The sequence below is a fragment of the Harmonia axyridis genome, chromosome 6 (genome assembly GCF_914767665.1).
Source record: "Harmonia axyridis chromosome 6, icHarAxyr1.1, whole genome shotgun sequence".
NCBI classification, from domain to species: Eukaryota; Metazoa; Arthropoda; class Insecta; order Coleoptera; family Coccinellidae; genus Harmonia; species Harmonia axyridis.
The window spans coordinates 36,159,879-36,186,713 of NC_059506.1; the positions used below are offsets into that span (position 1 = coordinate 36,159,879).

Sequence of the window (26,835 nt, forward strand, 5' to 3'; positions counted from 1 at the left end):
TGGGACAGTTTTGATGGTGTTGGTTGGGTTTGAAGGTGGTTTTTCGTGTCTACTTATACATGTGAAGATTGAACCTCGACAATCTCGTCAATGGGACCAAGAGTATTCTTAGGGGATAGAAGAATGTTAATCTTAACAACAAGAACAATTGTACATATTCAAAGATTAATAGGATTAGGACATACGCTTGTATATGAAATTGATAAACAAGTTTTTGATGATTGAAACATGCAAAACTGCATCGAACATTCTCTTTTTTTTTGGATTCGAGGCTTCATTGTAAAAAACTGATTTCACATTTTTGATTCAAAGTATTGTCCATTGCTGGTCACTACTTTCTTCCATCTTTCGTGCAACGAACGAATCCCACGTTCAAAAAACTGGTCATCTTTTGAAGCGATCCACGAATCTATTCAATTTTTATTTATTCATAAGACCGGACGTGGTGGTCATCCAGGCCGTGGTCGAAAGAAGTTATAGTACGAGTGAGCAATGTTGGAAAATATGACAGGTGGGGTAGAACTTCCCATTTCAACGTTTCCAAGTATATCTTGACCACTTTTCAACGTGGCTAGCATTGTCATGCTGAAAATCACTTTATCATGTCTCTCGTTGTATTGCTGCCATTTGTCTTTCAATGCTTGGCTCAAACGCATTCATTGCGTTCGATAACCATCGTCTGTGATTGTTTCAGTCGGTTTTAACAACTCATAATACACTACGCCGAGCTAGTCCCGCCAAATACTGAACATGACCTTGGAACCGTGAATATTCGATTTGACCGTCGACGAGGAAGTATGGCCGAGATATCTCTATGATATTCTGCGCTTTGGATTATCGTAATGAACCCATTTTCGCCTCCAGTCTCAATGTGATGCAGAAATCCCTTCCGTCCTTACCTTGCAAGCAGTTGTTCACAAGCAAACAGACGCCGTTCAACATATCTCGACTTCAACTCGTATGGCACCCAATTTCCTTGTTCCTGAAGCATATCCATGACTTTCAGGCGTTTTGAAATGGCTTGTTGCGTTACTCCCAATGACCTTGCCAATTCTTGTTGCGTTTGACACGAGTCTTGATCAAGTAATGCCTCCAATTTTGTTTCTTCGAAAACCTTCTATATTCCACCGCCATGCAGTTCAATACTGCGTAAGAGTACAAACACAATATAACCGATATCGAAATCCCTAAAACATCCAGGGAATGAGGCATTTATAACCTTCATACAGCCTACCTATATTATACAATTGCCAAGGTTACATTGACCTCCCACGCCAGCTTAAATAGGCAAAAGCAGATCGAATCCAAAACGAAACAATAACCGATTAAAATTCCAATATAAACCAGATAAGAATAGATTGTTCACTCGACCTTGCTGAAACAACCCCTGTTAGAACTAGCTAAAACACGAGTCAGTCCCCTTTCCATTTTGGTACAATTCCAACTACATTAACCATTTTAATACTGCGGCAGCAATAATTCCGAAAAGGTTTTTCCAAACGTATAATCCCAGACGTTTCTATTATTCCCGTATAATTCGCATTAATACCGCGGCAATAATTGTAGCCGATGAACTTTAGCAACTTCGAGCGTGGAAATACCTCCGATGGCTCCCCCGACGTCCCCTTACGGAACCCTGGGTTGGCGGCGTAACACAAACAGCTGGTCGTCAATTGGCGTAACTTCAAACTACGTATCTCAGATTGCGCCCCATTTTGATTGCCCCAATTTGGACGCAGACATGTCCGGGGGGTGTATTTTAGGGGTAGCTACTGTAGAACACGAAACTAGTATGCACCGGGGGTTGTTTAGTGCGTGGTGAAGGTCGAAAACATGGGATCAGAAGTTTGTATGATGGAGCAAAGCGATTAAGACACGAAATGACGATGGTTTTGGGGAGTATTAGAAATTTCGGGAAATTCGGTATTTTTCGTGGACAAGGCAACGTCGCAATTTTTTCAGATACTGTTATATTAAGACAATCAAGAGTTCAAACTAAGATTCATCTAGAAATTAAGGGTTTTCCAATGGGCAGCTATCAAAATGAAACATCTTGTTGGAAAACACTTATCACCTTTTATGTAGTATCTTGATAGTTTTTGATGAATTTTCCTATGTTTTAATTTGTTCAGAAAGAAGTTCTCAAATTATATTCTTCCTCTAAAAATGTGGCAATTTATTAGAAATATTAGGTGTACAACTTTGTTTCCGCCGTTTCGCAATAGATAGCTGTGTTAGCCGAAATAAATAGATCGTAGATGTCATACAAACATTAATCGATTTGTGTCTGCATCATAAAGTTCTTCTTGATTAAACATGTCAGCTTACGAGCTAAATTCTAGTCATTTAAGAGACGTTTTAATTTTCTGCTTTAATATGAAGAAATCTGTGCCGAGAGTGGTTTCAACGCTTCAAGAACGGTGATTTAACGTCGAAGACCAGCATGGCGGTGGAAGAAAGAAGGTTTTCGAAGATGCAAAACTGAAGGCAGTACTTGATCAATACTCGTGTCAAACGCAATAAGAATTGGCAGGATCATTGGGAGTGACGCAACAAGTCATTTCAAAACGCCTGAAAGTCATAGGATTGATTCAGAAACAAGGGAATTAGGTGCCATACGACCTGACGACGAGAGATGTTGAACGGCTTTTGTTTGCTTGTGGACAGGCGCTTGCAAGGCAAAGACGGAAAGGATTTATGCATCACATTGTGACTGGAGACGAAAAATGGGTTCATTACGATAATCCCAAGTGCTTAAAATCATGGGTATATCCCGGCCATGCTTCCACGTCGACAGCCAAACTAAATATTCACGGCTTCACGGTCATGCTCAGTATTTGGTAGGAGCAGCTCGGCCTAGTGTATTATGAGTTGTTAAAACCCACTGAAACAATCACAGTCCATCGTTATCGCACGTAATTAATGCGTTTGAGCCGAGCATTGAAAGACAGACAGCCGCATACAACGAGAAACATGATAAAGTGATTTTAAAGCATGACAATGTCGACCACATGTTGCGAAAGTGGTCAAGACATACTTGGAAACGTTGAAATGGGAATTCCTTCCCCACCCGCTGTATTCTCCAGACGTTGCTTCTTCGGACTATCACTTATTTCGATCAATAACACAAAGCCTGGCTGACCAGCACTTCCGGTCTTATGAAGAAGTGAAAATTGAATCGATTCGAGGATTGCTTCAAAAGATGACCAGTTTTTTCAACGTGGGGTTCGTATGCTGCCCGAAAGACGAGAGAAAGTTGTGCAACGAAGAAAGCAAAGTTGTACGCCTATGTACAAAAAATCACCGAAAATAATCGAAAAACACTCAGAAACCCAAAAACCAAATTCAATGAGTTTTCGGAAATATCAATGATGTTCGTACTGTGCAAATTTTAAAACAGAAATGTTCAAAATTACAATATCTAACGTACCGAAACAAAATAGGTACTCAATACCACATTACTTATGTTTTCTTCAATGTAATCGAATCAAAATATTCCTGGAAAATTAAACAAAACCCAAAGCTCTCCAAAGCTCAGACAAGACATCGTCTGAAATGTATAAAGTCGCCAGCACAAAAGATGACCCTAACTTTGCCAAGCTATTCGGAACAAATCCGCAATAACATTTCATAGAGCTCCCCGCGATTTATATAAACCAGGATTCCCGGAGTTGAAATCCTTGATATGAGTCGTAAAATACCTGAATTTATCTACCTCCTGATATTATTCCTCTATCTCTCATCAATTCCGACCAAGTTACTCGAATTCAGAACTTCTTTCCAACTTTCCTAGAATCATATATCCGGAAGGAAGAAGTTCGAAAAAAGTTCGGAATTGCCATGCGTTAGTTTAGAGTTATGCTTTGTAATAAACGGCCTGTTATGTCTTCTGAGGAAACTTCGTATCATCGGGGAAACACGTAGACGGTATCTTTTTGTTCACCTAGATCGTGTTATATATCATATTATACTTCGAATTGTGCTTGTCACTACTTGATAGAACTTATTCTTTTTCTTCGGCCATTGTCTCTTGGGCATAGTCTTTCACTCTGATCTGTCCTGTGTTTCTCGATGCCACCCATTTCCAATCTGATGATCTCTTCATCCTACGTTTTGCCTGTCTAGGCTGCCAATATGTTAACTTATTACTCCTATCTGTTGGGATTTTCACAAGTCACGAGTTTTAACATTTGCCACTCAGATTCAAGACAAACATGGTATGTTCCAATGCTCACTGCTTTACCTTCAGTTTATTAGTAGACTTCTTTGTTAGATTTAGATTCAAGAGAGGTTTTATTGCACCGCAATCTTATAGTCTTTTGTGTCCCCCATCAGAGGTTTTTCGCCAATAGTCTTCGTAGTCTACAGCTCGCTCTCCAGTTGTAGGGTTCTAATGAACTCCAGTGTATGGGATGGCTTCAAGGAGGCTACTTCCTCACTGCTACAAGTCTCTTGTCCAATGCAGAATTTGCGTTGGCTAATGTTCCTTCCTCCTCCCTACAGAATCTGCACTCATCGTTTTCTGCTAGACTCATTCTCATCAGGTGGTTCTTGAGGTGGCAATGTCCTGTAAGGAATTTACTGAGGAGGTGTGGCATATTTTCGCTAAGATGCAGATACTTCTTAGATCTTGCAGTATCAAAGTTTCGAAGAAACTTTTTTGGAGTAATCCAGCCTAGGAAGATTCCACCAGAGGGTTTCTCTTTCAGTTTCTCTTTTTTCCTATACCGAAACAAGGTTCTGGGCCAATGAAAGGAGTTAGTGCTCTTTTTCTGCCAGATTTCTCTGTTAATGCCATTGTTTTAAGGTCATGAATCGATACAGGTTATATAACGGATGTTTTTTTTCGAGGTATATAACTTTAAGTTGGTATTACTGTTCAAGATGGCGACCGATTTAACAGCTGTCAAATGATTTATTCTCAGTTTGGTTTGGCAATTCATCATGAATTGACTCACGCCTGAACAACGCTTGCAAATAGTGCAATTTTATTTCGAAAATAATGTTTCAATATGGAACACGTATCGCGCACTACATCCATTTTATTTTGTTCAGCGATGAAGCGCACTTCTGGTTGAATGGCTCCGTCAACAACCAAAACTGCCGTATTTGGAGTGAAGCTAATTCTCAAGTGTATGTCGAAACACCGTAACATCCAGAAAAACTAACTGTTTGGTGCGCTTTATGGGCTGGTGGAATCAAGGCCAGAACGTTACAGTCAATGGTGATCGGTATAGAGCCATGATTACTAACTTTTTCATTCTTGAATTGAACAGCCATGATGTCCAGGAGCTGTGGTTCCAATAAAACGGCGCAACATATCACACAGCACGTGCCACAATCGATTTATTGAAAGACACGTTTGGTGACCGCCTAATTTCACGTTTTGGACCTGTGAATTGGCCTCCAAGAACTTGTGATTTAACACCGCTAGACTACTTTCTGTGGGGCTATGTAAAGTCATTGGTCTATGCGGATAAGCCACAAACCCTTGACCATTTGGAAGACAACATTCGCCGTGTTATTGCCGATATACGGCCACAAATCTTGGACAAAGTAATCGAAAATTGGACGTCCAGATTGGACTACATCCGAGCCAGCCGTGGCGGTCATATGCCAGAAATCATATTTAAAATGTAATGCTACAAGATTATCTTGCGGATAAATTAAATTCATGTCAATCGAATAATCCATCGTTGTTTCATTGCAATTTAAAGTTCTATATCTCTAAAAAAACAACCTTTACAAGTGTCAAATGCCATTATATTATCTGCAAAACAACATGTGGTTCAGATTGAAGGGGGGCGAAATATAAACTAGGCAAACGAGGAGTTTTCTCTCTACTTTCATCTCTACTGATCGAAATCCATTATAGACTAATAAGTTACATTAATAATTGGTTACAATGTAACTTCTTCAGATGTTTTTAAAAAACTGGGTCAAATATTGGAAACATATACGATTATAGTAATGGTTGCCTATTTTGAGGGTACCCTTGGAGGAACTATCTGGCATCTGAGCTGAATAAACTCTACAGATATTCAACTGAAATCTTTCATTACAGAAAAGAACCTTTGATGGCAATGAAAGAACATTCAAGTTTAAGATGTGTTTGGTTGAATTTCAGTAACACAGGTTCTAACAGAAAAAAAGGATTTGACTCCACGTGACTTCTTCGTGTTGACTCGTATTTGTAAGATGCTAGCTCTAATATTTGAAATGAACATGACGGAGTACAGTGCCAATATTGCCAAAAAAATCCAGGAGCATATTCGAACGAAATAATTATCAAAATTTGATTGAGATGATTAGGTGTTTTTAAGGCCATTCCCCTCAACACTCATCTCTGAATTAACAGATAAGGTAGCAAAGCAACAATATTCTCTAATGACTCAAAGAATTTGCATGCCTAACATCGAGTTCATTGCCACGGATTCGCTTTCTGAACGTTTGAACACTCACCACCCCCAAAGACTGTCAAACAAAGTGTGCAAATACGAAATCCGCTACTGCTATAGTGGCAATTTTCGCATTTTAATTGAAAACCCGACCACGTTACGCCACGAAATGCTCTCCATCTGTTTTTCAGCGAAACTGCAATATCCGTCATCGAACTCTGTGTTCCTGTTTTCGAAATGTCACCCTCGAGAATCCATCAGTTAATTGGTTATGTTTTGTTCGATGTTCCCCGGCCATCGACGTTGGAAAAGTTCATCGCTACAGCTCTCATCTGATGTTTTATCCAGCTGTTACCGTTGGAGGGAAAAGTTCTAGTGGAATCTGTTTTGGAGCTTGGAATTTTTTTGTTTTTTGTGCTTTCAGATGTGATGTTTGTCGTAATTTTGATTATATGTGGAATTTTTCAGTTGGTGTGGATTTAACTGAGGTTTTTGGAGGACTTTTTCTGTATGGTTTTTGTGAGTGTTGATACCTTTAAACTAACAATTCTACCTATATTGTTTTGTGTGAGTATGTGTATAATAGAAAGGTGATAAGGCTATGTAAGCCTCACAAACACTTTGACCTGAAGTTTTTTTATACTACTGTGATATTGTTCATCAGTCATGCAGAGCAAAGTTTAAATAAAATTCGCTGTTTTTTTTTGGTTTGATGCTAAATTCTTGTTCTGGTTTTTAGAACACTGGACAAACGTATTGTAGCCTTTCCTTATGGAGAGTTTCCCACATCAATTTCCTTAGTTCTAGTTCTAATCCTCAAGTGTATGTCGAAACACCGTTACATCCAAAAAAACTGACTGTTTGGTGCGCTTTATGGGCTGGTGGAATCATTGGTCATTGGTACTTCTTCAAAAACGATGATGGCCAGAACGTTACAGTCAATGGTGATCGGTATAGAGCCATGATTACTAACTTTTTCATTCCTAAATTGAACGACCATGATGTCCAGGAGCTGTGGTTCCAACAAGACGGCGCAACATGTCACACAGCTCGTGCCACAATCGATTTATTGAAAGACACGTTTGGTGACCGCCTAATTTCACGGTTTGAACTTGTGAATTGGCCTCCAAGATCTTGTGATTTAACACCGCTAGACTACTTTCTGTGGGGCTATGTAAAGTCATTGGTCTAGGCGGATAAGCCATAAACCCTTGACCATTTGGAAGACAACATTCGCCGTGTTATTGTCGATATACGGCTACAAATGTTGGAAAAAGTCATCGAAAATTGGACGTCCAGATTGGACTACATCCGAGCCAGCCGTGGCGGTCATATGCCAGAAATCATATTTAAAATGTAATGCCACAAGATTATCTTGCGGATAAATAAAATCCATCGTTGTTTTATTGCTATTTAAAATTCCATAGCTCTAAAAAAAACACCCTTCACCTGAAATACTCAAGGGCAGTAACATATTAGAATATCCAATTGAAGTGAGGACTAGAAGTGAGTTGTTTTTATGACAAAAATGAAACTATTGATCTTTTCCGTTAAGTTCTTCATAGTTTGATCTTAAAAATGTTTCTACTTAAAATCATCCTGGATGAGATGTTTGTTCCTACTTCTTTCTTAATATCAGTTGTATACACAGATACCTACCGTCCTGCCAAAGAGTTCATTTTATCCTCCAAAAAGCCTTTAACTTAAAAACTGATGCTTTCAGTTATATCATTATTTATACATTTAGACCTACCATTTACTAAATTTCAAAATTATTATTATTGAAAGAAAGTTTTCACCAACTTGTGAACCAATACATCTCCAAGTGGGCTTTCTCCTGATCATTTTTTGTTTAGAAAATTTTGATCTGATTGTCTAAATTTTTTACTCACATATGACAAGAGTCTGTATGGCGTATTTGAGGAAATCATCTTGAACTGCTGCAAGAAAAAGTTGTAGAATATATTGTCATCACTTATGCAAGAAATTCAAGTCAATCAAATACACCACAGAACCAAAACCACCCCTTAAAACGACTCTGTACAAACCCTCCCAAACCCCTCACCCCCCAAGGATACCCAACCAACCCTACCAAATCCAACAAATACGCCAATCAATCCTACATCCTTCCGTTTTCATCCCGACGCTCGGCATCATCTCGAACAACAGGCCCGGATCACTTGATTATCGCCCTTTCAATCCTCTTCTCTCTTTTTTTTCGCAGCGCCGACTCGATCCTAAGGCTGAAGATCCACAAGGAGCTGTTTCCACGGGGCCGGCTCAAGATCAGATGTGTGGCCGCTTTACATGACGTCTACTACCGTAGCTCGGAGAAGAGTGCTGAGCTGGAGAAGAAGAAGCATAGGGAACATTATTACTTTCATGAGACAACCACGTCTTGGCCTTTGGTGCAGTGGGGGTTTGTGCCGCAGGCGTCGGAGAGGCATCCTGCTGACACAACTTGTGAGTATTGTGCTGTTGAATATCCCAATATTATTATCATTACAAAAAGGTAAGAGTAAAGATAAAACCTATAAACTCAAAATTAAAGAATATAATATATTTGAACGCTAAATGGCTGCAGGACTAGTACTGTCGATGGTCAATTGGCCTTTGGTCAATAAACAGCCTATGTTGTTGTTGTTGTTTTGTTGAACGCTAAACTGAATAAACTGGAATCAATCAGTGTTGTTGGCTGGACCATTTATCCAGAGAGTTCTGGAAAGAGTTCAACAATCGGGACGACACAACCTCATCTTGAAGTTGATTTCACGCCTCAAATACCCTATTGGGAAGAAAGTTGCTCCTCGGTGTAGTCTTGAAGTTCTCCTTGGCAAGCTTCAAGAGGTGTCCCCGCAACAACCTATTCTGAGATGATGTTTGTGTATGAAAACCTCGCAAATCCATCAACTTTGCTTCTGCCGTTTTTGTCCGATATTCGAGGCTTAATTGTGAAAAACTGGTTATATATTTATGTTTCAAAGTATTGTCCATCGTTGGCGACTACTTCCTCCCATCTTTCGGGCAGCGTACGAATCCCGCGTTGAAAAAACTGGTCATCTTTTGAAGCGATCCACAAATCGATACAATTTTTTACTTCTTCTTAAGACCGGAAGTGTTGGTCAGTCAGGCCGTGTGCCATTGATTGACACGTCTGGCCAATACGACTTTTGAGGTAGGAGTTCCAATTTCAACGTTTCCAAGTAAATCTTGACCACTTTCGCAACACGGGGTCGAGCATTGTCATGCTGTAAAATCCCTTTATCTTGTCTCTTGTTATATTGCGACCGTTTGTCTTTCAATACTGCGCTCAAATACATTAATTGCATTTTATAACAATCGCCTGTGATTGTTTCAGTCGGTTTCAACAACTCATAATACACTACGCTGAGCTGGTCCCACCAAATACTGAGCATGACCTTGGAACCGTGAATATTCGGTTTGGCCGTCGACGTAGAAGCATGGCCGGGATATCCCCATGATTTTATGCGCTTGGGATTAGTAATGAACCCATTTTTCATCTCCAGTCACAATGTGATGCATAAATCCTTTCCGTCATTGCCTTGCAAGCGCCTGTTCACAAGCAAACAAAAGCCGTTCAACATCTCTCGGCTTCAGCTCGTATGGCACCACATTCGCTTGTTTCTGAATGAATTTCAGGCGTTTTAAAATGGCTTGTTGCGTCACTCTCAATGATCCTGACAGTTTTTGTTGCATTTGACACGAGTCTTGATTAAGTAATGCCTCCAATTCTGCATCTTCGAAAACATTATCTCTTCCACCGCCATGCTGGTCTTCGACGTCAAAATGACCGTTCTTGAAGCGTTGTAACCACTCTCGGCACGTTCTTTCACCAATAACGGCTTCACCATAGGTATTTGAGAGCATTCGATGAGCCTTAGCCGCAGATTTCTTGATATTGAAGCAGAAAATTAAAACAAAAAAATTTGGCTCGTAAGCTGACGTGTTCAATCGAGAAGAACTTTATGATGCAAACACAAATCGACTAATATTTCGATGACGTTTTGTTTACAAATACCTAAGCTTAATGTATAATCTAAGAAATATAAATAGTGGGATGCCCTTTGAGGAAAGGGAAGTACACGAAGGCATGTTCGAAATTATTTGGTCTAGATTTTTCTGATTCTGTTCGATATAGTCAACAAATTAGAGATTTTTAGTCGTCGTTTTACCTGTCTCTTCTTTTACTACTGTGAAAAGAATCTTCACAGCTTTCTAGGTCATATATTGTAACTCATCACTTAGGCGAAATATTCTTTGATAACGTCTCGAATGCCATCTTTAAAGTCTTGAGATCGAATAGGAATCGACAATCCTGGGGTTTTCGACAACAGTATGGTCTCAATTGTTCTTGAGCGACGCACACAGTTTCGCTTCTTCACATCACTAACTCCTCCCAATAGTTCAATTTTTTACCATTCTCTATTGAATTTAGCGAAGTGTGTACCGTTCCATAAAGGTAAAGGATATTCCGAACGCTATTCCGATGTTCAAAAAATTTATAAAGACCATGTACCATTATTTCATGAAAAAAAAAACTTCGATCTTCATTGAAAAACACCATGTGCTTCAGATGAGAAAAAAATTTGATAGTCTGTTCCACCGTCTGAAAATTTAATGAACTCCGAGGATGATTCGAGCATTATCCGCCCTGAACCAGAAATAACTAGCCTGGACGGGGGATTTTTCCTCAGGAAAAGCTCAGTTTTCCGGCGGAAAATTCTCCTAATTAAAGCAGATGTTCATTACGAAAATATATCCGTTGGCGAGTTCTGCCAATTGGGTTGTTACTGTGAAAATTCAAATTAGCTGAAACAAATTAGCGATTCGGAGGCATATACTGGGAGGGGGGGAAAATTAATTATGACGGAAAGTTTTCCCCGAGATAAAAATGGAAATTCGCTTCGATTGTTCAGAGTTTTTCACTGGAAAATGTCGGTATTATAATCCATTGATCGGAGTTCGAAGTTAAGTTCACTTGAATACATTTTGGGAAGTTAAGGAGTTTAACGGATTATATTATGCACATAGATGGGCAGGACTGGATCAAGGGACGTTTTCCAGAGAAGGTTTTCCCACTTGAAATACAGGGTTTTTCTTAATTGGAAGTACAAACAGAAGAGATAGATATTCAACTTAAATTTGGCATGAATTGAGCCTATTGAGAAGTCCCCGGTCTGATGCACAGATGGCGGTGCTTGTATTAAATCCATATGGTTTTAAGTTAGTACCCACCATCAAACGATACGTGTCAAAATTTGACAGCAGTCCGATCATTAGTTTGTGAGATATTGCGTTGAGAGTGAAGCTACTTTTGTTATTTGAGAAAAAGAATAAATAAAATAATGCTTTTTGAAGGGAAAAAATATAGTTGAAGCAAAATCTTGGCTTGATGAAGAGTTTCCGGGGTCTGCACCAGAAAAATCAACCATCATTGATTGGTATGCTAAGTTTGAACGTGGTGAAATGAGCACCGAAGACGGCGAACGCAATGAACGCCCAAATGAGGCTGTCACCAACGAAAAAATCAAAAAAGTTAACAAAATAATTTTGAATTACCGAAAAGTGAAGTTGATCAAGATAGCAGACATTGCTAAGATATCATCTGAACGTGTACATCATATCATTCACGAATATTTGTACATGAGAAAGCTGTGTGCAAAATGGGTGCCGCGCGAACTTACAATCGATCAAATACAACAACGTGTTAATGATTCTGAGCAGTGTTCAAAGCTGTTTAAGAGCAATTAAGCTGAATTTTTGCGTCGATATGTGACAATGGATGAAACATGGCTCCATCATTTCACTCCGGAGTCCAATCGACAGTGGACTGCACACGATGAACCGAATCCAAAGCTAGGAAAAACACAGCAGTCAGCTGGCAAGGTTATGGCATCAGTATTCTGGGCAGAGCAAGGTATAATATTCATTGATTACCTCCAAAAGGACCAGAACATCAACAGTGATTATTATATAGCGTTATTGGATCGTTTAAAGGTTCAAATCGTTAAAAAACGGACTAATTTCAACAAACAAAAGGTGCTGTTCCATCAAGACAATGCGCCGTGTCACAAATCAATGAAAACAATGGCAAAATTGCATGAATTAGGCTTCGAATTGCTTCTGCATCCACCGTATTCGCCAGATCTGGCCCCCAGCGACTTTTTCCTGTTGTCAGACCTCAAAAAAATGTTCGCTGGAAAGAAATTTAGCGCCGAAACTGAGACCTATTTTGAAGCAAAAGACAAATCATAGTACAAAAATGGTATCAAAAAGTTGGAAGATCGCTAAAATTGATGTATCGCCCTCGAAGGCAACTATGTTGAATAATAAAATCGAATTTTGTCAAAAAAAAATGGATTTTACTATGGAAGACCGGGGACTTTTCAATTGCCCTGTTATGTTTCCAGTTATATGTTCAGTAAATTATACTCCCTAGTCATGTATTTCAACATCTTGTGTTTTCTTCATTTAAGGAAATGTTAAGTCATAAGTTTATGCTGATAATCCAACAACAACTGAGCAATTAAAAATCAACATTGGACATCCTACGATGAAATACAGCCAAATGTATGTGGAAAACGCATCAACGCTATTGAAAAACCTCATGTGAGGGTGGACTTAAACTTCATCAATATTCCGCTGCAACCTCCCCTAATTTAAAACATTCCTTATTTGTGGAGGCTGCAGCGGAATATCTGACGCTCCCAAACAAAAACAGTTGCGAATACTTAACTCCCACTCTCAAAATATCCGAGTATTCATGCAGAACAACAAACCCCGAGCTCATTATTAAATAAACTCTAATCAAATTCTACCCATATCTGGCCTCAAAACCGCAGTTTTGCCATTAAAACAACCTCCACAATTTTGGCAGAACTGTGGTCCCCTCCTCTGAGTTAATACGTCAGAATTGAAACATAATTATGTTAGAGTCGAGATGTTCGGTTTGAAATTTTAGAGCCGGATACTTGAGACGCTTTCAAAACGTCCTCACTTATTATTTCTCATACCCTCAGAAGGTTCGAGCTGATGGTTTTTGTTGTCGGATAGAAGATTTGGAGGTTAGGTGGTAATTGTCGTGTTTGAAATGTATTTATGTTGGCAGTATTGGAGAACCTGAGAAGAAATGGTCTTAGAATATAATATGTTGTAAAGGGGTTCTTAAAAAATGGTCAGTCACTACGCCAGTATGATTTCCACATTGTATCTGGATGTAATTGTGCCTCAATAGTTTCCTGTCCACTCCAAATTCTGCAATTCTGTTTGTTTACCAACCAAAAATGAGCTTCATCACTGAATAAAATTGTTCATCATTCAGCATTGCTTTTGGATGAACAATTCAACAATTTCTAAACGTTGTTGAAGCGTGTATCTATCCCTGATCAAATGACATAACCTAGTGAACACAAATGACATAAGAAATGTCAAAAAATATTACACAGTGTTGTCATTAGAATTTCAAATTGGGAAATCCTTTAGTTGTGAGCAGAATGTTTATGAAGAAGAGTTAGAATCATAGTTGATTAACATAATTTAGTCCAAGAGAAAATCTTTTATAAATGGTTTTATGACTAAGTGCAGATATACATATTAGTTTTTGTGGCCATTTGTAGTCTTTAGCATTAAAAAATGTCTTTATAAAGATGATTCCTTCAACACTTGAGACTTTTTCAAGAAGAAAACAAGCAGTATCTTCACGAGAGCTTAATCTTCTACATTTTGTACTACCATTATTATTAGTCTGAGTACTGGCTTTCTAAAAAATATTATTTTACAATCTTGATATTTCGTACGCTCTTTAGTATGATTTTACAGGGTTAGAACTATTTAGAGGCCCTCTGAATAGTTCTAACCTTGTGGATTGTACCACGACCTTATAGTCTATCAAAGCTGTTTTCGCTCTTAGTCGTCTTAGTCTACAGCTTACCCTCCAGTTTCAGAGTTCTAATGAACTCCAGTATCTGAGATGGCTCCAAGGAGGTTACTCCCTCACCTCTACAAGTCCCTTGTCCAAACTTTTTTTGCGTTGCCTAGCGATAGCAAAGCATACCGTCACCAGTTGATCCTGAGTTTCTTCCTCCTCTTCTCAGAATCTGCACTCATCGTTTCCTCATTCCCATGAGGTGCTTTCTGAGGAGGCAATGTCCTGTTAGGAATCCAGTGAGGAGGTGCAGCATATTCTCGCTTACATCCAGATACTTCTCAGAGCTACCAAACTTTTTGGAATGATCCAACCCAGGAAGATTCCATCAGAGAGTTTCTCTTTCGGTTTTTCCTTCTCCTGAAACTCTTTCTTCTTCTTGTAGGAACATTTACCTATACCACAGGAAGGTTCTGGACCAATGAAACGAGTTTGTTATCTTTTCTGGCAAGTGTGTTGGCCTCTTCCTTTCCTTTTATCCCCTATTGACCAGGAATCCAGACTTAACAGACCTTGTTATTCTTGCCTATTTCATTGAGTTTACTCCAGCAGTCCAATACCATTTTAGAATCGATGATGTGTGAAGACAATGCTTTGATTGAAAGATACTTGAGCAGCAGCCTAAAGATAGAGAGCATTTGGTGCTAGCCTTGAATACCCTAGCGTCAGTCCCCGTCGTGGTTTTAGAACCATCTGTTTACCATTTTATGGTATTCTCTTTGAGAGCTAGTATGAAAAATGATTTCTTTCCCAGATAGAATTTCATTCTGAATTTCAAAAAAACCAAATCTCAGCTAAGCTGTGTAGTTATTACCCTAATAAAATACAAGTAAAAAAAACTCAGCATCCCACGTTAATCATCCCAGCCAATAGATGACGCTGCATTCAGGTCGTCTGTCAAAGTTATCGTGTCAAACAATATAATCCGTTGTAGTGAAAAGAACCCTATTTTTCCAACGGAATTCCGGCTTTTTCATCGATGTCACACAAATCCCTCTCAAAGGCGGCAGCTGGGAGTTTTTCCGGCCTGGGAAATCGCGGACTCTGATAGATCGACCCGCTGAAAAGGGGACAACCCCACCAGAAGGCGAATTTCAGACAAATTGGTCGTCCTATGATTCTGACACGAACTACTTCGACGATCTGTTTGTATTTCTCACGATCGGAGATTACGTGGAGGAAACTGGTTTTTCCATCATTTCCGCATGGAAATACGCGATGAAAGAGTTGAGCTTTAGTTCGTCTGGAAATTTTCAATTGAAATCCGCTCTTGAAAATTCGAAATCTCTGAGAAATGTCTTCGGAATTATTGGATATGTCTAGCGGTCGGTCACCCAATCAGATACTGACCTCGTCCGACGCTGTTTGGTTTTCGAATCATATTATGTTGTCTTTATCAATGTCAGTTTATAATGTTGAAATATTGATTTTTCAAGTAATTATTCATTTTTAATTGGAATGATTACAAGTACTGATGTGCTCAATCATTTCTGAAAAGATTCAAGAAAGAAGTTACTGAGTATTTTAAGACTTCTTAACTGTAATTTGTTGTGGATCTATAATTTCAATAGCTCTTAAACTACTTTATTTTTTTCAGTGATTTTCGAAACTAGACAACGTCCTCCTAATGCCAGCTCACGGATGCAATGCAGACTCTCAACATTCCTAATCAAATCTATAATTTCAGTGCTACTGCTTCGGTGATTCCAACAAAAATCTTCTGACGTGGCATTCCCCACAAATTTGATGTGATATTTAGCATGGAATACGTTCAATAATATTAACTATATATTTAAAATACATTCAAATCCAATTGTATATAAGATGATTATATGATGAGGATATAGCTTCAATTTTTTATGAAATAAATGAAGGACGGACTAGTCGAAAGAATGAAAAAATACGAATTAATATATTGAAAATACATTCAAGAGCTATAATTTATATTGATAATTGCAATATATTGGACGAGATGGATTGACTTAAATTGAATGTTAAACTTTGTATTGTTATTATTAATTTTATTCTTCCTTTTATATGAATGAATTATTCAGTTCTTCAATGTAAAAGAACACTTGACTGCAATTTTATAATAAAAATATTCAAATTAAATCGTTTATATGTTAAATGAAGAATTCTACTTTTGTAGGTGCCAAATAGAGATTCTTCATTTTTATTTTAGTTCATAAGTTTCAAATATAGGGCAAACTAAGCTGAGTGTTCAACTTTTTTTTTAATATTTCATTGCAGGGTTTGCTTTTTTGTCACCAAGTTGTATAAACACTGTAAAATTCTTTTATTTTATTAGTGAAATGTTTTAGTACAATTATTGTTATGAATTGAATATTTCTGTGAATGATTAAAGATATTTTACAATACTTAGTTTTTCAATAATATCATCTTTATCCATAAACTCGAAATAAAATTTAATTGATTACTGGAACCAAACCAAAAAAAAAACTCATTCATCCCTAGATTCATTAGTGAAACAAATTCGAAATTTATCGATACTAATATAATTTCCTGGAAAATCCAAAAATTAAAGAAAAAATAAAACAACCATATTATTATACCTTTAATACTTTATTCTCTCTTAATACAGGACTAGTTCGAAAATATCACGCACCCTATATGCTACTTTACACTTAACCTAAAAGATATTCAGTCGCTACCAAACTCATTTCTCAACCAAGGATACTTATGTGGACACTCTGCACAAGTATGAAACACCCTTTCCTGCTGAAAAACTCTACTGTACACCTTGCACACATTCGGCCTACTGCAAGCTATCTCAGATTTCCTGAAATACTTCTTGCAACCCCAGTCCTCGAAGAACTCCAACTGATTGATTTTTCTCGGGTTCTTCATCCATTTTATAGCCTGAGAATTCGTCACGAACCAAACATCAGATCTCTTCAAGACATCGTCGAGGAATTTCTGAAAAATCAGGAATTTTACTTGAATGGCAACAACGGATCTTCTTCTTGAATGACTGGATACAAAAATGGTTACGAAATTCTGACGTAATGAGAGAAATTTCAGGTTGGACCAGCTGTTTATCGTGTTCTCTGTAGCTATCTTTTGTGGAAATTCTCGATTGCACGTTGCCATTTATAGAAAAATTCGGAGAACTCACCTGGAACGCGAACAAGTTGTCTTTCTTCTTGAACCAAGTAGAATGGAAGTGAAGACCAAATGGAGCTCTGTTTGTATGGTAGTGTCTCTTAAAATTATGCATCAACGTTGTATAAATTTCATCTCCCGATAGTTTAGAAGTGCAAGAATGTAACATGGGACAAATATTTTCGCTAACTTCCAGAGGGTTCATCACTATTTCCCATAAACCAGGATAGGACCTTGAGGGGCAATTCTGTTTTTGTCCTGAGGAAAATAAAACAATTTTCAACTATAAGATATGCTCAATAGAAAAAAGTCTATAGAAGCAGTCCACCACCTTTGGCATCTAAAAAAATTCCTACTAACAGCCTGTATAAGGCACCAAAAAGACATCAGCAGAAATTGTATTTCCCTATTGTCTTCATCCACCCAAAAAACTTTTCGGCGTTGACTTGGCATGTTAAAAAGCAAGAAATGAAGTAAACATATTCCTGTTTTACCTGAACAACTGTGTGGTATCTTAAAGTCTAGACTGTAAGGCCAAAAAGGTGGATTATTGAATGGAGCAATCACAGAGCTGTCATATTCAAAGCCAAACTCTTTCATCATTAAAAACTGTCGATTCCAACCAACTTTCAAGAATGGAGCCCTCAAGCCTCTTATGTCTTCCAGCCTTATCTTCGAGAACTTGTTGAGGATGTTAGCTTCTCCCACCATCTCATCAAACCAATCTTCAATGGTGGCATTATTGGACCACCAATCTTCAGGACCACGATGTCTGAAGAAAAATTTAAATTCAGATGGTAAAAGACCAAATTTCAGAGCTATGGAGAAATCGTTGTTCAATCTCATCAGGGCAACCTCAAGGGTCATTTCGAGTACCGAAAAAATACTCACGTAACTGAATGAACTGCTATTTCATGTCCAGAATTCCACAATTTCTGCGTCATCTGGTAATCGTTGTACTGGTGACTAACGAAGAAGGTAGCCTTGATGGAACATCCATTAGGATTTTTCCGTTTGGCCGGCAGAATCTGCTGAAAGTAGAGGTCCCAATTCTCCTCGTTGATAGCATCGTCAAAAGTCAACATGATCATCTGTGGCGTATCTTTTGCATTCAAATCAGCTGGTATTCTAGTTCCTAAAATAAGACACTTGAAGTAGTTAAGATCTTCTAGCTGTTAACCTTGAAACTCACCTTCCCTGGAGCAGAAACAATGGGGCAACTTGCACTTGGAGGGATTACAAGGTGGTGCACCATTTGGGTCGTTTTTACCACTGCAGTGTCCTTCATCGCTACCATCTGGACAGTCTAAGGAACCGTCACAAAAGTAGCTTTGTGGTAAGCAGGTTCCGTCAGCACATCCTAGTTGATCAGAATCATGACAGTTTGCTCTTTCTAGGAGGGGTTTTGGAGGGGTGAGTTCTGTGAAGTAAAAACGTTCAAATCAACATCAAGTTTTTCAAATTTAATTGTTGCCTATAAGCTTCATTTGGACTTTTTGAAGACGATGCCGTCGTCAAAGTTACAGTGAACTCTGCCTGTTAATGTGACATGCTGTTTTTTAGCCCCCGCATCTTCCAGATTCAAGCCCATATGATTTTTATCAGTGAGGGTTACTTCAAAGTTGAGGTTTTCAAATAACATCCGAGGACGCGAAACGAGCTGAAGAATGAAAGTGTATATTCGTATATTTGATAAGAGCATAGTTGAGAACGGGGTATGAAGTATTTTCCAGGAGAAAAACAGAATTTTTCCGCTCAGGTCCTCCCTAACACGGCGGGAAAACTCATATGCCTCATAAAAAATACATCTGAGGAAAAATAACCGCCAAAACTGTAATTTCCCCAACTTTTCATGTTACCCTTGGAGGCGAACGTAATATATGGCAATTTTCTCACCTGATGTCACATCGCAGTTGTCTACATTCGCCTTGAAATCGCATATTTGCCGGTCTACGTCGAAAAGCAGCCCCGTCGAGCACTTGAACTCGAACACTTCACCTTCCAGGCAAAGAAAATATTTGGAACATTCGCTCTCCGTCCATATCTTGTGGGCTGCTCTGCTTGGATTCCTGTAGAATTTGCCGTTTTCTATGCACTGTGTTTCGTGGGTCGCTGGAAAATTGCATAAATCATTTTGGACACGAAAAACTGGGAAATATAAGTAAATGTGGCAACACTGTATTTCAGTGAGAGTAATTTCGTGAATTTGCTTAGGACAATTTTATTGCAGGACGACATTTCAGTGAATAACAGCTCAATATAAAGTAGATTAGTGTATGACAGTTTAGTATAGGACTGTTTTAACTCTGGATAATTTTAGTATACGTTCAGTTTAGCTTGAAAGAGATCCATTTAGGACAATTCAGTTTAAAATGATTGAATAGTGAAGAATTTCAACGAGGACAATTTTAGCGTTGTATGTCTTAAAACAGTTCTGCGAATAACAAGTTAGCATATGACAGTTTAGTGTATAACAGTTTTTAATAGGACAATGTTTGCTTAGGACAATTTTTGCAAAGAGATCATTGCATCGAAGGATAATTGAGGCTAGAATAACTTCGCCTAAGCCATTTCTAAATGGTGTTTTATTTAGAGCTATAGAACTTTAAATTGCAATAAGACAACGATGGATTATTCGATTGACATAAATTCTATTTATCCGCAAGATAATCTTGTGGCATTACATTTTAAATATGATTTCTGGCATATGACCGCAACGGCTGGCTCGGATGCAGTCCAATTTTCGATTACTTTTTCCAACATTTATGGCCGTATATCGGCAATAACACGGCGAATGTTGTCTTCCAAATAGTCAATGGTTTGTGGCTTATCCGCCTAGACCAATGACTTTACATAGCCCCACAGAAAGTAGTCTAGCGGTGTTAAATCACAAGATCTTGGAGGCCAATTCACAGGTCCAAATCGTGAAATTAGGCGGTCACCAAACGTGTCTTTCAATAAATCGATTGTGGCACGAGCTGTGTGACATGTCGCGTCGTCTTGTTGGAACCACAGTTCCTGGACATCATGGTTGTTCAATTCGGGAATGAAAAAGTTAGTAATCATGGCTCTATACCGATCACCATTGACTGTAACGTTCTGGCCATCATCGTTTTTGGAAAAGTACGGACCAATGATTCCACCAACACATAAAGCGCACCAAACAGTCAGATTTTCTGAATGTAACGGTGTTTCGACATACACTTGAGGATTAGCTTCACTCCAAATGCAGCAGTTTTGTTTGTTGGCGTAGCCATTCAACCAGAAGTTTGCTTCATCGCTAAACAAAATTAAATGGACGTAGTGCGCGATACGTATTCCGCACAGAACCATTATTTTCGAAATGAAATTCCACTATTTGCAAGCGTTGTTCAGGTGTGAGTCTATTCATGATGAATTGCCAAACCAAACTGAGAATAAATCACTTAACAACTGTTAAATCGGTCGCCATCTTGAACAGTAATGCCAACTTAAAGTTATATACCTCGAAAAAAAACACCCGTTAGTTGTGTGTCATAAGACAGTTTAGTACTAGTTAGAGAGTTAAGTTTAGAGAGTTAAGAGTATGGAAGTTTTTGATAGGACATTTTTTGCGTAGGACAATTCTTGAAAAGGTGCCATTGAAACGAAGGAGAGTTTAGTAAATAACAATTCCTGCAAAGTGGCCACTGTAGCGAAGGATGGTTTAGTATAGAACATTTTTTGCATAGAACAATATGGTTGGATACAGTTTAGTGTAAGGGAATTTCAATATAGGAAGATTCAGCGTAGAATAGTTTAACCAGGACATGTAATGTTGTATGTCATTAAACCTTTCAGTGAATAATATTTTAGTATAGGACAAATTAGTGTGTGGTATTTTTGGTAGAACAGTTTTTGCGTAGAAGCTATTGAAGCGAATGATAGTTTAGTATTGGTCAATTTTTGTATATAGGACAGTTCCATACATGTCAATTCAGTTTGATATAGTTTAGTTTGGGAAAATTCAGCATAAACAAATAAAGCGTAAAATAGTTCAGTGTAGGACTTTTTAGTGAAGGACAGATTAATATAGGGCACTTTGGGGTAGGACAACTTTTTGTGTGCCAGATACAGTGTTGTCAAGCCTCGTTGCTTAAGCTTATTATTAATAAAAATGAAAAAATGAAGTTGAGTTTCAATTATTCAAAAACTTAACTGAAAATGTATAGAAATGGAAGACCTTCACAGAGTTTTTCATCTAGAAATAAGATTTTCCATCAAATACCGAATGAACTCTTAGACCAATTGAATAGAGATTCCTCCTCTCAATCCATCTGATGGACGTTACAGGGGTGAGCTGGTAAGTGATTAGTTCGAAAGAGGGATGTATATTGGGGAAGAGACCGCTTAGCAGAAATAATCCATTTTACTGCTGATGTATTAAATGAAGTGAGATATCTAAATAGCGCATCTGGGAAATATTCTCCAGAAAATTCCCGGAATACGAGTATAAAAGAGATATTTTCATTTGGACGGTTTGGAAATGCTAAATTGATCGGAATAGAGGGGGAGGATAATTTTTTTTACGTATTGTATTGGATTGAATGTTTTTGATCGGTCCAGATGGAAGATTTTCACAACATCTTCCTGCCATATCGAGTTATCTATTTTGTTCGTTTTTTACTCTTTAGGTACGTTCAAGAGAATGAAAAAATGTCACTTATGTAATCATTTCGCTAATAACAACGCGAGAATATCAAATGATCGACCAAATCAGATATGATCAAACAAGAATATTGTTTATAAGTTTGTTTTCTTCTGTCTGTTCGTGTATATTTGAAGTCATCCTTGGTTTTTTGTATTACTCACTGGTAACAAAAAGGAACAACCCATCGTCGATTCCAAACGAGATTTGAAAGAGTTCAAGAAGAAGCCATGATTACTAACTTTTTCATTCCTGAATTGAACAACCATGATGTCCAGGAGGTGTGGTTCCAACAAGACGACGCAACATGTCACACAGCTCGTGCCACAATCGATTTATTGAAAGACACGTTTGGTGAGCGCCTAATTTTACGTTTTGGACCTGTGAATTGGCCTCCAAGATCTTGTGATTTAACACCGCTAGACTACTTTCTGTGGGGTTATGTAAAGTCATTGGTCTATGCGGATAAGCCACAAACCTTTGACCATTTGGAAGACAACATTCGCCGTGTTATTGCCGATATACAGCCACAAATGTTGGAAAAAGTAATCGAAAATTGGACGTCCAGATTGGACTACATCCGAGCCAGCCGTGGCGGTCATATGCCAGAAATCATATTTAAAATGTAATACCACAAGATTATCTTGAGGATAAATAAAATTCATGTCAATCGAATAATCCATCGTTGTTTTATTGCAATTTAAAGTTCTATAGCTTTAAAAAAAACACCCTTTACATTCGTCCACAAACTGTTGTAAGAATGAGCTGAACGGCCAAGCATTGCCTGGGTTTGTTTAACTTCTCATAGGGGTTGAAAGTTTGTAAATATTAGAGTTCTGACTTCTCTGTTACTACTGAAGTTAGAAACAAAATAGAAATAAAAATTGAGAATGATATTTCCAGCCACAAACCAATTTCTACATCCCACAGCTTAATTTGGTGGGTTCAATGGCATGCTCTGTTTACAAAATTCCATTTTGATCGACAGTTTATTTTTTCAACCGTTACAAAACAGTTGCTGAACCCACCCCGATAGGCTGGTATGGGACGGAACGCAGCTGTTCGAATTGATTCCTGTTTATTTCCAATCTGTACACCAGCCGAGTACAGTTAGTCCATGTTATCGAATGCAAATGATATCCATAAATTTCAATCAGCCGACTCTATCGGAAAAGGGTAAATAGAGCCTAATAATTGAGCACATTGCAGCTGTCGAATTGACCACCTTTTTGTTTATTATTTCCGGTAATGACCTCTCACTGAAATTCCCCTAGTTTACAATTCGAAATGTGCAGGGTCTGAAAACGTTGCAAATTTCACACTGCGGTTTGTTATTTGCTCCTATTTCAACTCATTTCATTCATTAGTAGTTGAGTGTATAGAAAATATTGACATTTTACAGGGCCTTTATAACATAGAGTAATAAACATAGATAGGGGAAGTATACGCAATTTTTACATGTCCCCAACATGGTTAGATTACGTTGTCGGATTGTGATATATTTTCAAATCCACAATTTTACTATATCGTTATGAATGTATATTATATTGAATGAAATACATTTATTTGAGTGATTCCCGATTAAATATGCAAATTTGAATATTTTCAATCCGATATTTTTCCTAATTGCCGAATTTATAATAAGTAGAATATTTATTATTTTCTGTATCTACCTGCTGAAATCCAAGGTTTGGCAACTTTTGCTCTCCTAGTGTCATCGGTTGTTTCACGTCGATTTGTCGCTCTTGAAGTTTGTTTTCTGAATTTCTGATATATTAAGGTATTCATTTCAATATATTTTGAGTTAATATGAAACGTTGATTCACTATGGGACATAAGAAGTGCATTCTTTGTGGAGAAACTCGCGAATTGAGTGAAATATCGTATCACTGATATGTTTTAATTTCCGCCCGCTTCATGTCAAATTCGATAGTTCATGTTGGGGACAAAATTTGCTTACTGAAAATGACATATGCTCCCTTTATCTATGTTCATTACTTTAACTCTAATACTATTGATATTCAGGTTTGTGAACTCCCTCTACAACAAAGTGAATAAAAAATATTTCAAAGGCGATGTTACAATCATCGTTCTCTTCGATGTTTCGAGTTGGCAGTAAAAGGAAATACTTCAACATTGTGAAAAATGTGGACTTTTTTTCATCTCTTCGTGTGGTAATTCAAACAAACGACATTTAAATTAAAAATTGACGCTGCTGGTTGGGTCAAGCGACCCAATGATGGACGTTTATGGGAGACAGGAGAATGCACTATGAAAGCTGGCGTTTGAAGCCATATCCGGGATTTTTTCAATTGAGACTGACAGACCTGTTTCGTCCATCTGATCGACGATTACTCTAATGGTTCATATACTCTGATTTCCCGGCTGTCGGTTTTGATCGGGTCATAAACTATTGACAGTTATCATTTGTCTTTTAAGCTTTAGGTTTTATGACAGTTTTCGTATGAAAAAAAATCTGACGGAAAAAATTTCTATATTTTTTCAGAGAATGTCGTTTTGTTTAGAAACAAAAAGTCCCATATGCATGGAACTGCTAACGCTTTGTTTGCGAGATACAGGGTGTTCCTTGTAGACCTACTTTTTTGTGATGATTATACCAGTGTATCAAATCTTTTATAATCTTCACTTCAAATTGGGTAAATAAGTACCAAAACTTATAATTTATTTATTCATCACAGTTCACCAACTGGATCTTCATATTAGTTAAGATTTTCCTGAAGATTACTGAAGAAATGTTTGAAATTTTTTCTCGAAATCAGTAGCTGATACCAAGAAACCAAAAAGTGTAGTTTCTTTTTACATTTTTCTAAACTACCAGTCAAAAAAAAACTACCTAAGGAAAGAAGCGGTTACTGTTTCAGAGAAAAATATCATCCTGTAGATTTCCATTCAAAATTAGCATATCACATGATGAAAATTTTGAATCGAAATATTTGTGCCAAATTCAAGTTGAAAATCTTGTGAAGGGAAGACACTATGAGCAAAAACTCGAAAAAAAATCAAACTGAAACACCCTGTATCTCGAAAACAAAGCGTTTTCGTGCCCATGTTTAGACTTTTTCTCAAAATCATCTGATGCTTCTGTCTTTTTCGTTTGTAACTCTAAATTAGTAAATCAGGAACATCCTATATAAGTTTTCAAATAGAATACTTATCTTGTTGCATACATAGGCAATGATACTTTCTCTGAAAAAATTGCGACGTTGCCGCTCTAAACATTGAAATATTGGAAAAACGGAAAATTAGATACCTACTAAAAATTCACATTAAAATTTTTCGGAATAATATTTGCTATTCGAGAGTTATCGTAATTTTTGTGAGGATAAGTCATTCTCTGACAGATATGGTAAATTTCAGAAAAAAATTCAAATATATTTCTAGGTTTTAATTAGCTATAATCCAGCTCTTATTTTTCAGAAAACTTTGGAATGATTCAAAAAAACCCAAATAAATCATACATATTATCACATGATGAGAAACAAAATCGATTTAGTAAACTTGCGATGACGTCAATTTGAAGTAAACATGATAGTTAGATAATTCTTGAATTCAAATGACTCAACAAAAAAAATTGTTGAATCAAAATTAATGAAAGAAAACTCATTCGTATATGAGACTGGATTGTTTATATGTCCAAGTGACGTCACTAGGGCTAGGTGAAATTGTATTTAGCGGCATGTTTGAATTTTTGTTCTGAATTTAAATTTAAATTGGAAATATGCACATTTCATCTTCTCACTCCTCCATAAACATCTTCGAATAATTTGAAGGATTTAAAAATTGGCAGTTTTCAAATTCCAATATACTAGCCCACCTGTCAACTGTTTAGTATAGCTTGAATCGTCGAGTTTCAAGTAATTTCACCTTTCCCAAAGTAAAAATCGACACTAGTCAACTGTCATAAAGCACTACATCTAAAAAAAATCATCCGCAAAATCCTCTGTTGGCCTTGAGGCAAATACAAGCCGAGACGTCTTCAAGTAAACTTTTCCATGGCGCGCGACAACTCCACAAATCAAAATTCTACTTACACTCGGCCCAAGAACTGCAGAAAAACAGGATTAAGAGCAATATTTCTGTGTCGCGAATCCGGAAACATAAGAGTTCCATGTTCCGATGTTTTCGAGCACAGACTAAGTGGCATTTTCTTTTCTCTCGGATTCCCGGGAACTTTCTCGATGTTATATGGTAATTATCTTGAGGTGAGTAGCAGATCGACAACGTTCGTGAAACTTTTCAGGCTCTCTCGCAACGCCGCTGGCGAATAAGGACATTGTCATTAGGTGACAGCGCTCTTACTTGCACGAGAAGAATTGTCCACACTTCGTTTTGCCAACGGTGATTGTCAACCGGTCAACTGGTTTGATACGATTGATGGAATTTAATCGCTTCACATCGATGACACTTATGACAAGATCTGAAAAAGACTGCCATTGGGTAACTGAGCTCTTACTCGCTTTAAACAAAATTGTTCGCAGTTCTTGAGATCGTTTTGTAACACATATCGGTGATTTTTAACTGGTCAAATGAAGATTCATGGAAATATTGATAAAATTGAATTCCTACACATCGATGACACTTATGACAAGATCTGAAAACGGCTCCCATTGGGTAACAAAGCAATTACTTGCTCAAGAAAAACTGTTCATACTTCTTGAGATCGTTTTATAACACAGAACGGT

The 26,835-nt window shown here is 37.7% G+C and overlaps 2 protein-coding genes across 2 annotated transcripts in view; one reads left to right on the forward strand and one right to left on the reverse strand.

Annotated features, from left to right (window-relative positions):
* LOC123682829 overlaps positions 1–16,721 on the forward strand; it is a 122,226-nt gene extending 105,505 nt beyond the window's left edge. Inside the window, exons 4-5 of the mRNA XM_045621634.1 lie at positions 8,623–8,861; positions 15,941–16,721. Coding sequence (XP_045477590.1) covers positions 8,623–8,861; positions 15,941–16,047 — 346 coding nt within the window. The 3' untranslated portion in view covers positions 16,048–16,721. The remainder of the gene's footprint in view (positions 1–8,622; positions 8,862–15,940) is intronic.
* A 182-nt stretch (positions 16,722–16,903) lies between these two features.
* LOC123682864 (chitin deacetylase 1) lies at positions 16,904–26,312 on the reverse strand. The gene is made up of 7 exons (XM_045621669.1): positions 26,185–26,312; positions 19,363–19,578; positions 18,659–18,886; positions 18,358–18,601; positions 17,961–18,238; positions 17,480–17,724; positions 16,904–17,280 (listed from the first exon to the last, which is right to left on the reverse strand). The coding sequence occupies exons 1-7, from the start codon at positions 26,261–26,263 to the stop codon at positions 17,005–17,007; spliced, it is 1,566 nt and encodes a 521-aa protein (XP_045477625.1). The 5' UTR covers positions 26,264–26,312; the 3' UTR covers positions 16,904–17,004.
* Between the last annotated feature and the right edge of the window lie 523 nt (positions 26,313–26,835).